The sequence below is a fragment of the Gopherus evgoodei genome, chromosome 6 (assembly GCF_007399415.2).
Source record: "Gopherus evgoodei ecotype Sinaloan lineage chromosome 6, rGopEvg1_v1.p, whole genome shotgun sequence".
Taxonomy (NCBI): Eukaryota; Metazoa; Chordata; order Testudines; family Testudinidae; genus Gopherus; species Gopherus evgoodei.
This window is the reverse complement of record NC_044327.1, coordinates 3987574-4003125: the sequence shown is the minus strand read 5'-3', so window position 1 is coordinate 4003125 and position 15552 is coordinate 3987574. Positions and strand designations below refer to the sequence as shown.

Here is a 15552-nt window from a genome sequence, read left to right as displayed (position 1 = left end):
TAAGAAAATAAAATTCTTGCTAAGTTATGCCCCAGAAATGCCCTGTCCAGCTTTCCCCAAAGTGCAGCCAGACCCTGCTTAAATCTCTGCGGCTGGTAGCTGCTGTTTCACCTAAAGCGGCATGGCTTATCCTTGCAGAGAAAGGAGAGGGTGCGTAGGGGAGAGAGAAAAGGCAGGACAGAGAGAATCTCCTGGGAGATGCAAAACAAGCTCCCTGGATTGCTAGGACTAGTGGTGACACGCGCCAGACAAAGGAGCTGGCATTCTATAAATGGGGCAGCCAGGATCAGCAATTGGCTGAGTGCAGCAAGAGCAGCCTTTCTGTCCAGGGTCTGTGAGAGCAAAGAGAAAGGAAGGGGAATCATCCTATTCTGCTGGAAGTTCACTGGCTGAACCAGGTTTCAAGAGCAGCAAGCACCTGTGTTTGGGAAAGTAAGTGACAATGGCTTTCTGCTTAGCTAGTCATCTGAGGGCTTATATGTCTGTATTGCAACTTTCCTGGGTGTGCACAAGTTTGCCGTCAGGTATACACAGCAAAGTGTATCCTTCCAGGAATGAATTCCTGAATTCCTTTTGCCATCAGCTGGGTCTTTATTAATAATGACTCCCCTGTGTCCTGTCTCTGTAAAGCTAATAAAAAAGTGCTATGAAAACTGCTACTTACAGGTTAATGAATTCAACCAAAAAGAGACACTTGTGTTGTACTCCTTATGAGCCTATATTTTTTCAGGCTGTTTAAAATTTGCTAAAACTTGGCAATAAAAATCTCAAGCAAGGAGCAAATACTTGCTGCTTTTGATCATTTAAAAAAACTGAGTGGGGATATTTAAAAATTATATGAAATCCATACACACTTCTTAAAATGCTGGATTCTGTGATTTTATAACCAAATACTGTGAGCCTAATTCTGTGTTGCTCTGCTCCCGGTGCAGTCATTTCCACCAGCGCAAAGTGGGTGTAGAATGGCACTGGATCAGAATTGACACTAATTTTACAGTGGTGTAAATGACTGCGCAGAAAATAAAGCCCTTTGATTTCAGAAATAAAACTAATATAACTCGATAGCATGGTCTAATGGCTTTGGGCATTTCAAAACAAAGCTTTTAGAAAGCCTAAAGTAGCCAGCTTGTTATGCATATTTGTTCAGTAGATTGTGTGTAAATAATATGCATCTAAACACTATGAATATCAATAGATAAAGATATACAGAGAGAGCTTTAAATTCTAGATTCACACATATACATTTAAAAAATCCATATTCCATCACTACTCCTTTACCCTGGAGAGAGAGAGAGAGAGAGAGTGCGTGTGTGTGAGATTTTCATTTAATGGAACAGTTCCCTAGGAGGAAAGATTTAGGTTTTTCCCCCTTCCAGTCTATCTGAAAAAAATAATATCAATAACAATATAAATAGCACTTTTTAAAAAATATAAAAAAGCTTCTTAAATTGGTTCTTAGCTGCTAGTCTACGGTGGTTCCAAATTTCACGTTCAGGTCTGTTTCATAAAGCTCTGCTTGACTAAGGAAATGACTAAATAATAGACAGAAAATGTTTCTAAAATAACTGGTCAGAACTTCCACAGGTGCAGGATTGTATATGTTAGATCCTTTCTCTAAAGATGTGTTCCTTTTTTGTTTTTAAAATTCCAATATATAAACAACCTTCTCTTTTCCCCTTTACATAAATGATTAAAGTTGTTATGACCCGAATCCCTAAACCAATAAATGCCGTGTTAACAAAGCGTATAACCCAGCTGAAATGCCGTTTGGAGGGATATGCACAGCCAGCAGATGTGGTCAGAACAACATTGTTCTGACCACACTAACTCTGAATTTTACAGACCTAATCCTGATCTCATGCACACTGCCGGAGATGAGTAGTAGCCCCATTGAAGTCAACGGAATTACAGTGGAGTGAGATCAGGATTGGGCCCTTTATCTCCTGGTAGTTTCCATCTTAACATAGAAAAGTAGGATTTGCCACAGTGGATCAGTTTCTCAGTGATTATGGGGAGCAATAACTTTACTTAAACACAGCAAGCCAAATTAATTCCTGGGGTAAAACCGTGCTAGCCAGTAGAGCTGCACCAGGTATGATTTTAGTCCTGTGTGTTTGGAAGTTACTATGTACTGAATACACACAATATGATACACATACATATGTATGTATCTGCTCTCACTGAAGTCAAAGGAAGGCTGCTCTGTTGCTGAACTCTTAGATCCAGAGTGTACTATCCCTGCTTCCTTCTCGACACGGCACAGATTTCTTCTGTCGCTAAGAAAGGGGAGAACTCTCCTCACATGCAAGGCAGATCTAGGTGGTTCAAGCAAATGGGTACCCTTCCAATAATAATTTTTCCCTTCAGCTTTGTGGCAACAGATGCACAGGCAGAGAGATAGGGCCAGATACATCAGTTGTCATGAGTTGGTGGTATAACTGAAGGGTGATCTTAGAGCAGAGGTTCATCCACAATAGGGGGCCCCTCAAGAATTCCTGTAGTATTCACACAGGCTTGGATTTTCTTTCTGATCAGGAAAGCCTGAACCGTGACACTTGTATATAATATTTGGGAAATAAATTTGATGGAGAGTCTGTGTTTTAAAGAAAACCATTTGGACCAGGGATCCATGCCGTGGCCTGATAAGGTTCAATTACCTCTACCTTCCAGGATGGGGAAGCAGCACAATGGTAAAAGGGCAAGAAAATAATTTCTGACACTAATGGGGGCTTAATGGATACAGAGCACAGGTGTTTAACTAACATTGCTTCATAAATAGCACTGAAGCTCATCATACCCATGCAAATCATAGATTATTAGGGACCTCAGGAGATCATTTAGTCCAACCCCCTGTTCAAAGCAGGGCCAAGTCCCAAATGGCCCCCTCAAGGACTGAACTCACAACCCTGGCTTTAGCAGACCAATGCTCAAACCACTGAGCGATCCCTCCCCTCTCTGTTAGACCTTGCTCACACCAAACTCCCCCAGAGCCCATGAGACGCCTCCTTGAGCAAGGACTCTCAGGTCTGGCTTTATAGAAATATAAGTGCAGCAAAACAAAGAAGGGAAAAGAATGTTCCTAATGAGCGAGCCATGGGAAAAGGAAAAGGGCAAAGAGGTCTGTTTGTCCATGTGCATGGGAATTTAAATCTCAGTGGCATTAATGGAAATCTTTAAATTCACATTTTGCTGAGAGGAGAACAAACTCTCTGTGCTCTGCCAAGGCTCAAAACTGGCAGATCTACTGGCCTAATTTTGGAAAAGTGACTCCTGATTTTAGGTGCCTTCATTTTTAGGTGCCCAATGTGAGATCTCCTAAAGAGAGTGCTAAACACCCATCCTCTGAAATTCAGGCCCATTTAAGGGGTCTCAAGTTGGAGCACCCAAAATAACGAGTCACTTTTGAAAATTCAGGCCATATTTCTCAGTAAGTGTCAGATCTGACCAGGCTGAAAAGCAATACTGAATCGTGTTAAAAATGCCTTATCGAAATGTGCAGTGAAGTTGTAGCCATGTTGGTCCTAGCATATTAGAGGCACAAGGCAGGTGAGGTAACATCTTTTATTGGCCCAATAGCTCCCTCTCAGCACCAGAAGTTGGTCCAATAAAAGATATTATTACCTCATGCCCCTTGTCTCTCATAAAAATGCGATGATAAATATTCTATGGTATCAGAGGGGTAGCTGTGTTAGTCTGGATCTGTAAAAAGTGACAAAAGGCTGGTCTACACTGGCAGGGGGTGGTGGTTTCGAACTGAGATATGCAACTTCAGCTACTCTAGTTGAGTAGCTGAAGTCAAAGTATCTTAGTTCGACTTACCTGGCCATCCTCATGGCGGTGAGTCAACTGCGCTTACCCCTCCTGCGGAGGTGGAGTACAGGCGTCGATTAGCGGATCAATTTATCGCGTCCAGACGAGACGCGATAAATCGATCCCTGATACATCGAACACTACCCACTGATCCGGCCGGTAGTATAGACTTGCCCAAAGAGTGACAAAGTGGCACCTTATAGACTAACAGATGTATTGGAGCATAAGCTTTCATGGGTGAATGCCCACTTTGTTAGATGCAGGACGTAGTATCCCCAGAATACTGTAATACTAATTGAAGCATGTAGGTTTTAGACCATTGGTTTAGAACACGGCAGTCTCTTTTTAAAATACTTTTTTATACTTTGAGTGTTCCAGCAAACCCTGGTTTCAGAGGGAAAGGTTCCTGGGCTCCAAGATTTCACAGGGTAAATTTTGTCACAAATTTATAGACATTCAAAATCTCTGCCTTGGCTGCTTTGGTTCTTGTTGTGTATTCTCCGCAGTGCTATGCTTTCAAATATTCCATAGTGAAATGACCACAATGATGGAGGTACATGGCTTGAGAGTACAAAAGAGCCTCCAGTTCATTATTTTCCCCTTTTGCGTGTATTTATTAAAGTTCATTAATGGTGGTCATTATAACTCAGTTAAACACAAGAAATATTTATTATTGTTCTAGTTCCTACAGGCCCCTAATAAGATCAGGGCCTATTGGCCTAAGATCAGTACAAACACACAATAAGAGACAATTCCTGTCTCAAAGAGCTTACCATTGAAATAGACAAGATAGGCCAAGGAGGAGAGGAAAATGGAGGCACAAGGAGATGAAGGAATTGCCCAAGGCCACACCCCAGAGATAGTGGTAGAGCTGGGAATAGGATCCGGGTTTCTTGATTCCTAGTCCAAAGCTCTATGCACTAGACACCACTGCCTCTTTTTTTATCTTCTTGCCTTTAAATCTGATACCCCTGCAATGGGAACTCCTGGCAACATGGCTCCACCCTCTATAGGAGACACAGGGAGCTATGGACAGGTAGTGGTGGTGGTGGTGACATTGGTTATTCCCACACTGATGAGCATTAGGCCCAAAAGCCTACTATCCATGTTCCGCTTTCAGTCTAGCTCATTCACTTCAGTTACAGGGAACTCAAACTCGTTTCTACTGGGTTTTCTACCAGGACTTCAAAAGACCCTGGGTGTTAGTGCTCGCCTGTGTAATATTGTGACATCCATGCTAAATCTTCTCCTCCCTGCTGGCTTGAGTCCCACAGCCCAGTGCTACCGTGAAATTGAAGGGCGAAACAATGGGTTTCCTTTCTCTCCTTTGTTTCACAATGCACACTGAACAAAACTCAGCACTAAGTGTTTCTCTGGGGCTCTTTGACCCCTGTTTTAAATCAATCTGGCAAGTATCTGCCTGAATTGTGAAGAAGGCTCCATCTTTTGTTTAATTTCATTATTCAAGGGCCAAGGGGACTCAGAAAACCTCTATATGAAGTATTAAATAGTGAGTGTTAACACACCATTGGGCCTCCCTGTTTGAAAAACAGTGCAGTGCTGTGGGTGTATTTATGAGGGGCCAGATCCTTGATGTCAATGGGAGTGATGACTGAGCGAGGATTTCAGGATTGCAACCAAGAGGCCAGATTCAAGGGGCAAGAGAAGAATGGTTTAATTCCACGGAGGTCAAAGGTGTTAGACACGGGATAGATTTAGTCCAAGATATTTGTTTATAACCAACCTGTTAGTAATTACTGAGTCCCAGCCTCCATTGCAGACCCGTTCACCCCCCTCCCTCCATTAATCACACCTTCAACAGCCATTCGCTTTGGAATATCCAAGCAGAAAAGTCGCTTTGTGCTGGGAATTCCTGCTGCCGCTTCTGCCTGAACACTCATTCAGGGTGTTTAATGCTTGTACGTAGCGAGGCTGTGAGAGCCGCTGCTATTGAGAAAGAGATCTTCATCTACTCTCTGCATTGTTTAACTTGTATGGCTACATCTGAACCCATGTGCATTTTTTTTCTGAGGAGGTGGACGGGGTAATGAGCTGCTTCTGGTACTCGTCTGCTTGAGGTTTATTCTCATCGCTGCAGTTGAACTGCTTTGTGAGTGACCCACAGTTCGGCTGGGCGGGGTTATATTTAGTCTGCATGGCTTGGTTGAACTATAATTCTGTGAATACAGCTCTCATGTCACGAACCAGCATCTGTCACATGATTTTGGGTCTTGCTTGCATGATCCAAGGGAAATGAGCCAAATTCGGTTCTCGGTTACAGTGATTTAAATCCGGAATAACACCACCAATTTCAGTGAAGAAACCCTGGATTTATACCTCTGAGAGCAGAATTTGTTCTCTTGGATCTAAGCTGGCATTTGCCAGCATTTCTGTTTAAGTGAATGTAGGACTTTTTGTCTGTGTCTGGTGGAGGTGAACTGAAAGAGTTTAATGATGAATCCACACTTGCTAATTAGTGCAATATATATTCCTGTATTATAAATGTATAAAATAGCAGCTTTGACACACTTTCACAATGAATAAGTAGCTACACAACAAACAAACAGCGGATCGATGATAAAAGTTCCATATACTCTATGGGAGAGAAATTAATAATACAGCCCTTAGATGTGTAATATTAGCATTAATCAGAAGCGGCAAATCGTTTGAAAGCAAGGTGGGGAGCGGGGAAGGAAGCACTGATGCAGCTGAAACATAAGGCAGATCATTCCTTTGTATGCTGGCCACCTTTGCAGTGTTAGATGTAGGGGACACAGAATGCCTTAAGGGATGTATGTGGCAGTAGAAGAATGGGCTAGAAGAAAGAAATGGACCAGAGTTGTGGTTGATTGCTGAGACATTAGAATTACTGCTGTGTTGGAGTAGGTTGATTGTAACTGGGGAGATCTCTGTCCCAAACCCTGAGTAGATACAGACTCTGTAAATAGGATTCGACGGGGGAGGATTGTGGTGTTTGCTGATCTTGAACAAATGTCACAGACGCAGTGGTACATTTTTAATATGTCACACAGGAGCTGGACTGATAAAGACAGCTGTTTGCTTACAGGACTTGTGTTCACAAATCCGATATTGTCCGCCACTGAGAAAAAGAGAGGGGAGCCAAAGAAAGAATGATGGGAAGGAGTGGGCAGTGCTCATCTTTCCAAAAATAATACCCCTGCCATGATGGCATCAAATACTTGGAGAGATTTGCTGAAGTGAGGCCAGTGATCTATTCTAAACCATTCTCCTGGAGCATTTCACTCAGTGCTATAAGTAAACCCCAGAAAAGAGGCCATTGGTCAATGTTTGCACTCTGGATTTAAAGTAGTCATTAAGCAGACTAAGAACTATTAAAACGCACATGCCAGTATTAAAGTCCAGACTGTAATGGGTACCATCACCACAAATAAAATAAGCAAGAAACCACTGGAGAGTTGCCCAGACTTTTTAATGTATCTGCTTTCACACACAAATAAACTTCTCTATAAGCAAAGCAACCAGCATAAGCTGCACATGATTATAATAAGTATCTGCTAGGAAGACCTCGTTAAAAATATACAAGAGAAAGCATAAGCATGCAGGCAACTTCTGTACCAAATTAGGGATAAGGATGGGGAGCATGATGTACAAAGTCAGTGCAATACCCATGCTTCAGCAGTGTTTTGGCAAGTTAAGTACACACAAGCTCTTTTAAATGGGTTCAAGAAACAAATTAAATATACACTCTGTAGTGCAAACATAAGGTAACAAACCAGAAGCACAAAATGAATGAGAGAAGATTCCCAGCAGGAACAATCCAATAGGACCTAACATTTCTGTTATTTGTTTTTTTTAACAGAGACAAGGGTGTTTTGGTGAGATCATTTTACCCTCTGGTAAAACACAGTTTAGAAAAATCAGGTCTTGATAGCAGCTGTGAAATTATAACAAAATACAAATGTTCTAGGACCTGACTGAATGTAATTTCATTAATGATCTGGAGGACGGCGTGGACTGCACCCTCAGCAAGTCTGCAGATGACACTAAACTGAGAGGAGTGGTAGATACACTGGAGGGTAGGGATAAGATACAGAGGGACCTAGACAAATTAGAGGATCAGGCCAAATAAATCTGATGAGATTCAACAAGGAGAAGTGCAGAGTCTTGCAGTTAGGACGGAAGAATCCTATGCACTGCTACAGACTAGGGACCAAGTGGCTAGACAGCAGTTTTGTAGAAAAGGACCTAGGGGTTACAGTGGAAGAAAAGCTGGATATGAGTCAACAGTGTGCCCTTGTTGCCAAGAAGGCTAATGGTATTTTGGGCTGTATAAGCAGGGGCATTGCCAGCAGATGGAGGTACGTGATCATTCCCCTCTATTCAGCATTGGTGAGGCCTCCTCTGGAGCACTGTGTCCAGTTTTGGGCCCCACAGTACAAGAAGAACGTGGAAAAATTGGAAAGAGTCCAACGGAGGGCAACAAAAATGATTAGGTGACTGGAGCACATGATTTATGAGGAGAGGCTGAGGGAACTGGGATTGTTTAGTCTGCAGAAGAGAAGAATGAGGAGGGATTGGATAGTTGCTTTCAACTACCTGAAAGGGGGTTCCAAAGAGGATGGAACTAGGCTGTTCTCAGTGGTAGCAGATGACAGAACAAGGAGTAATGGTCTCAAGTTGCAGTGGAGGAGGTTTATTGGATATTAGGAAAAACTTTTTCACCAGAAGGGTGATGAAGCACTGGAATGGGTTACCTAGGGAGGTAGTGGAATCTCCTTCTTTAGAAGTTTTTAAGTTCAGGCTTGACAAAACCCTGGCTGGGATGATTTAGTTGGGGTTGGTCCTGCTTTGAGCAGGGGGTTGGACAGATGAGCTCCTGATGTCCCTTCCAACCCTGATATTCTATGATTCTGTGATAATTGAAGGCACCAAAGTAAAGCTGGGGATTAGCCATGAGAACATATTAAAAAAATGGAAGGGTGCATATTCAATGACGAACTCAGGGGATTTTGCACCTCTGTTCAATGCTTTCACATCCAACACATTAAGATTGAAAGCTCTATGGTCAGGGACCATCTTTATAACACTTTATATAATGCAGTTGGGCCTCAATCTCTGACTTTGGCCTTCTAAGCACTACTGTAAAATAAAACATAGTAATGCTAAAGCAGCAAAGAATCCTGTGGCACCTTATAGACTAACAGACGTTTTGGAGCATGAGCACGAAAGCTCATGCTCCAAAACGTCTGTTAGTCTATAAGGTGCCACAGGATTCTTTGCTGCTTTTACAGATCCAGACTAACAGGGCTAGCCCTCTGATACATAGTAATGCTGACAGTCAGGGCCGGCTTTAGGAAGTGCGGGGCTCAATTCGAACATTTTTGGCAGGGCCCTGGCAGGGATGACTGAAAAAAAAAAAGTGTAAAAAAAAGCCTTTTATTTCTTCCATGTATTATTTACTTTCCATAACTATATAAATAATACAAATATATTATATGTACATTGCATCATATATGCTGTTGATTGCTTATTAATGACCGTCACTTCACATGTGTGGGTCCCTGCCACTCCCTGTGGGTGTGCACATGTGTGGGTCCCAGCTGCTCCCTGCCCCCCTCATTGAAGCAGGTGTGCAGGGTTACTGCCCTGGGAACTGCAGGGCAGCAGTGGACATGAGGCTGGTTGGAGGCAGGGCAGGGGCTGGCTGGAGGTAGGGTCTAGCTGCAGGCAGAGCAAGGGGTGCAGCGCTGGCTGGAGACAGGGATGTGGGGGGTGGGCTGGCTTCAGGCAGGGCCGCAGGGGGATGCAGCAGGGGTTGAGAGGGCTGGAGACAGGGCAGGGGGTGCGGGGCTGGGTGTAGGCAGGGCGGGAAGGGTGGGCAGGGCTGGTACGGGCAGGGCTGTGTGTGGGGCTGGCTGGCTTTGAGCAGGGCCACAGAGGTGTGTGGCAGGGGTTGGCTGGAGACTGGGCAGGGGGTTTGGCAGGGGCTGGCTGTGGGCATGGGGTGCAGAGCTGGTTGCAGGCGGGGGGGCAGGGCTGGTGCGGGCAGGGCAGGGGGTGCAGCAGAGGCAGCTGGAGCCCCCGCCCTTTAAATAGCCCCCAAGGCTCCCGCTATCCCAGGGCTCTGGGAGTTATTTAAAGGGCCTGGGGCTCCCCTGCTTCTACCCCCCCCCCCACCTTTTAAATAGCCGTGGGAGCCCTGGAGAATACATGGGGCCGGGGGGGCTCTGGTGGCTATTTAAAGGATGGGGTGGCAGAGGCAGCTGGAGCCCTGGCCCTTTAAATAGTCCCCGGAGCCCCCCGCTACCCCAGGGCTTTGGGGGCTATTTAAAGGGCCCAGAGCTCCAGCCGGGAGAGCAGGGCTGCAGGGTAGCGCTTGCGCTCCGGCCGGGGCTCCAGCAGGGAGAGCGGGGTTGCAAAGTGGCTTGCCCCGCTCCAGCCGGGGCTCCGTCCGGGAGAGCGGGGTTGCGGGGCGGCTTGCTGTGCTCCGGCCAGGAAAGCGGGGTTGCGGGGCGGCTTGCCCCGCTCTGGCCGGGGCTCCAGCTGGGGCGGCGGGGCTTGCCCTGCTCTGGCCGGGGCTCCAGCAAGGGACCGCAGGGTGGCTTGCCCTGCTCAGGCCAAGGCTCCAGCCGGGAAAGTGGGGCTGCGGGGCTTGCCATGCTCCGGCCGGGCCTCCAGCTGGGAGAGCTGGGCTGTGGGGCAGCTGCGCTCCCGCCGGTGCTTTGGTCAGGGGAGCGGGGCCATGGAAGACCCCGGAGCAGACTGCAGCCGGGGTAAGTAAAAAAAATTTAAAAGGCGCTTAAGGCGCGGGGCCCTCTTAGGCACGGGGCCCGATTCCAGGGAATTGGCTGTATCGGCCTAAAGCCGGCCCTGCTGACAGTATTGTCCTGATGGTTTGGTACTTAGGGTGCTGGATCAGTACTTAGAAGATCTGATTTTGAACTCCCAGTTCCGCCACAGATTTCCTGTGTGAACTTGTGCAAGTCACATAATGTTTGCTTTCCAGCCTCTGCTCAAACCATGTCACCAAGGAGCACTTGCACTTCATAAATGAAAAGATGATGATGACGGTGATGATGATCGCGTAGCAAAGACTGTGCAGTGAGGGGATGAAATCTGCTGATAATTCTGAACTGTGGATGGGAAGGCAAGTGGAGAAGGAATACTTAGTCAAGAAAAAAGAGAAGGGAAGTGTAAAGCACTGAGCAGCAGAAGGGTCTAAGTGCCTAATGGCACTGGCAGATACCAATCAACTTAGGATGGGATTTTCAGAAGAGCTCAGCATTGGCCTAACTCTGCCGCCAGTGACATCAATAGGAGCAGAGTCTGGCCTATGATGGGTACTTTGTGAAATCCTACCTGAGAACCACATTTAAATACTATAGGATGTAAATGACTTTAGGTTCACTGTAAGGCCATATTGGTTTGGAAATTGGGCTGTATACTCTGTGCAGCCTGCGAGATAAGCTGGTCAAAGCTAGGAAAGCTACATTTTGGCTGAAACTCAGATTTTTTGTGTCACAGTTTCCCCTGCAGAGCCCAGTGCAGTAGCATTTATAGCAGACTGATTAATACTGAGCGGTGAAAATAAAACCAGAGTTAATATCTTTCCATTGAGTGTTTGCAGCTTTTCCAAGTTGCTTTACCCTCCCGTTGAGCCCTGTCTGTTCTAGTGAGAAGTCCTTACTTCCAGCAGCAAGAGATTAATGTGGATTGGGAGGAGAAGGAGGCCACTGCTTCCCTGAACGGTTCTACTAACATATCCTACAGTTACAGTCAAAATTAGACAACGCTACAGTGCACCAGTACTGTTTCCCTAGGGAGAGTATTTCTCATGGTGACTGGTAGATGTCAGGGTCCAGCTGGGCTTTGCTTGGTTTAGGACCCAGGGTGGAGGTGGGCAGCAGTGGCTGTATGCCATATTTATCCTTTTTGCCCTATTCTGAGGCGGCCTGGGAGTGGTTTGGCCCCAAGCACTATTCAGAGCAATTTCAGGGCTACTGGGACTTGTGTCAGCTGGTAATGGGCCCCAGAGGGGCAGTTATGCTGGCTTGGGACTGTCAGAATGGTGCTGCTCTCTGGCCATGTCCCCTCCCCAGTAACCCCCCCGTGCTGGGATCTGGGAGGAGAAGTGGTGCAGAGGCAGCTACACTGACTCTATGCTGTCTGGGGACTCCGTGCCAGAAGAACCCTCAGATGTGTGGCTAAGCGAGCTTTGCAGCCCCTTGGGTGGCATAAAGGCACTGTCTGGGGGAAGTCAGAATCTGTCCCTATGTGTGCTCCTTCCTCAATCCTCTGACAATACAAGGCTAGTTCTCTATTTCTGACTGCAGTTAGTGAGATCATAGTCTGGGCAGGGAGAGGGACACAGGTCACCTTGGGATTATGGTTAATCCATAGCTGGGAATGGTAATCCACCAGCCAGGGCAGGGACAAATTTCAAATTGCTAGCAACCCTCTCACCTTCTGTAGAATGCTACCATTCCACAGCCTGAAGGAAGGTCTGAGACCTCTAACTTCCCCCGTTGTCCTCTTTGCTTTTCAGAGCCTTGAGTATGACCAGAAAGATCTTCACCAACACCAGGGAGCGGTGGAGGCAGCAAAATGTCAACAGCGCCTTTGCCAAGCTGAGGAAGCTCATCCCCACCCATCCCCCAGACAAAAAACTGAGTAAGAACGAGACACTCCGCTTAGCCATGAGGTACATCAACTTCCTCGTCACGGTCCTGGGGGAGCAGAGCCTGCCGCAGACAGGAGTGGCTGCCCGGGGCAGTATACTGGGGCTGTTTCAACAAGCCCCACATTTGCAGAGTATGCAGGAACTAACTCTGATTGAAGACTGTGGAGTCCCTTCTCCGGGCACAAGCAGCAATATCCCAGAGTGCTGGTCAGAGACGTCATCTCCCTAGCAGGCAATGAGTGAGGCAGTCCTGGTGTTAGTTTGATAGTCTCCTTTGCATAACTTGTGGGTTGTTTGCCTCTGTACAGTATTTATCTATTTATATCTATTACTGTTGTATTAAATATATTTTTATTTAAAAGGAAAGGAGGTGGAAGGAATCATTGGAAGGAGGACAATGACTTGGATGAATAGGGAGTGGTGTTCGACCCTTGGAAATTTGCAAGGATTCAATGTAGTGATTTCACAGATTCATGGAAAAATCAAAGCCAAGAGGGGACCATTATGATCTGAGCCCCTGTATCACAGAAACCATAGAATTTCATCCAGTTATTGCTGCAGTGGAAGAGATTATTCTTCCTTGCTACATAAGGAGACGCTATCGAGTCCAGTTGCTTGTGGCTCAGCTGGCATGTTTCACTTAAAAAATATCCAGCCTTGACTGAAAGGTTCCAAGCAATGGAGCATTTAGCACATCCCTTGGTCGGCTCTTCCAAGTTAAGAGTTTACATCTTATTTCTGTACTGAATTTTTCTAACAAGTAGCTTTCAACTGCTGGGTCTTGTTTTGCCTTTGTCTGTTAGGCGGAAGGGCTCTCTAACACCAGAATGAAGCACAAATGAGTAAATAAATAACAGCCACCAAGAAATTAAAACAGAAATGCCAGCCTACGTTGAAAGAAGAAATTTTATGGGCAAAGTTTCAGCAGATGCAGTGGATAGTGTCCATCAGCAGATCTATACCCAGCTGTGGGAGCACCAGAGGGAAACTGGCCATCCTCATTCTGGCTCCTTTCAAAACCCACAGAGAGTCTGCTCCTCTGGCCTTCCATGGCAGGACTTAATGGGCCCGGAGCTAGCCTTATGTGCATGAATCCCCTGGGCCAGCAAAGACACCTGTATGCAAACGTCTAGGCAAATTCCACATCACCCGCAGACCATGCCAAACAAGAGTAGGAAGCGGGGACTCTGCGAAGCTGTTGCTGACCAGAATACAGGCCTGCAGGAGTCCAGCTTTTGCAGCAAACATGTGTGCCCATTTGGCATGCTTCCAGAGTTAGGTTTCCTATGATCGTCACGCCAGCCTATGAGACCAGCGCATCTCTCTACCAGAATGGCTGAGGTCGTGTTTGTACATGTATCCTGTGTGTGTATGGACCATGGGCTTCCCTTAAAACGTGCTGATTTTGCCTTTGATAATTAGATGAGTTTGAGCCAAAGCCCAATGAACTCAAGGAAAAAAATGCAGTAGGAAATACTTCCATTGAACTCAGTGGGCTTCGGCTCGTGCCCCATTAGCAGTAGCCCCAGTACAAATTACTGTAGGGCAGTGGTTCTCAAACTATGGGGTGAGCCTCCCAAGGGAGGCACAGGAATGTGTCAAGGAATGTGCATGCTCCGTGGGGGGTGGAGGGTTGTTTTTTTAAGCACTCTGGGCTGTGGCTGTCAATCCTGAGTGGCTGGGGCCCATGCAGAAGGAATGTGCACACCAAGGAAGCAGGGATAAAGGGGACAGCCAGAGCCCTGCTGCCCCGGGGGTCGGGTTCTTCTTTCCACCCACCTCAATCCCTCACTGGAAGGCAGCCGGGGCTCAGGCTATCCTTTCCCTCCCACCCCCAATCCCAATCCCTCACCTGGCTGTGGTGGGGCTCTGACTGTCAATCCCGGTGTGGCTGCAGCAATGCAGAAGTAAGGGTGGCAATGGGGCGCTAAATCACTTTTCACATTGCCACCCTCATTTCTGTGCTGCTACTGGCTTGCACTTCCTTCAGAGCTGGGGGCCTGGCCAGCAGCCACTGCTCTCTGCCCTGCCTTCAGAGCTGGGTGGCAGTATATGTACTTGCGGGGGGAGGGATGGGGACATAAATGACTATAGACACAAAGAAGGGGGGGCCTGATCAAATAAGTTTGAGAACCACTGCTGTAGGGAATACCTACATTATCTCATAGAGCTGGAAGGGATCTTGAAAGGTCAAGTCCAGCCCCCTGCCTTTACTAGCAGGACCATGTACTGATTTTTGCCCCAGATCCCTAAGTGGCCCCCTCAAGAATTGAGCTCACAGCCCTGAGTTTAGCAGGCCAATGTGCAAACCACTGAGCTATCTCTCCCTCCCTCCTTCAGATACTGAGAGGACAACATTTAAGCATCTCAGGCAATTGTCAGGCATTTAAGGATGACCAAGTGGCATGGGAGAGCAATTGTACCGTAGAATGTTGCTCACCAATCGGTTCATTTGAGTATTGGAGTTGCCCTCCTGTGTCAGCAAAGATCTGAACAGCTCATAGGTGTTAAAAATCAACTTTAACAGCAGGTAGAAAGTCTAAGGATTCAAATGTAAAGGGTTTGGGGTCAAATCCTGCTCTCACTGCAGTCAATGACAAAATATCTATTGAGTTCACAGAGACCGGGAGGTGGCACACATACCTGAGTTTTAAGTACATCCATTATGGTTCAACAAGTGAAAGTGACCCGTGCTCTACCAGACCTCCCTGGCTGCTTCTGCCTCCTAGTGAGACTAAGAGCCACCTTCAGAACCTGCAGTTAGGGCTTTGAGTGCATTACAATGCTTGAAACATTTACGCTTGTAGTATAGGGAATCTATCACCCGATGATGAGTTTCCTATCAGAATCACACAAACCAAACATACAAACATCTCCACATTCCCTATATATTCATTTGTCTCAGGGCAGTGGACAAGGAAACAGATTTGACCCAACTGGGCATGATTTTTTGCTGATCTGAACACTTACGAAGACTAAAGTTGTCAAAAACATTTCTACAGTGGCTCTGTGATTGCTCCTGAATTGCACAGTGGAGCTAGCAGAAACATTTCAAATATTGACCAAAAAAAGCTGAAAAT

General features: G+C 46.3%; 1 protein-coding gene across 1 annotated transcript; it reads left to right on the top strand.

Moving 5' to 3' along the window:
- Window positions 1–293: 293 nt before the first annotated feature.
- TAL2 (TAL bHLH transcription factor 2) lies at window positions 294–14401 on the top strand. Its single transcript, XM_030565869.1, has 2 exons — window positions 294–432; window positions 12338–14401. The coding sequence occupies exon 2, from the start codon at window positions 12348–12350 to the stop codon at window positions 12699–12701; it is 354 nt and encodes a 117-aa protein (XP_030421729.1). The 5' UTR covers window positions 294–432; window positions 12338–12347; the 3' UTR covers window positions 12702–14401.
- Window positions 14402–15552: the final 1151 nt, after the last annotated feature.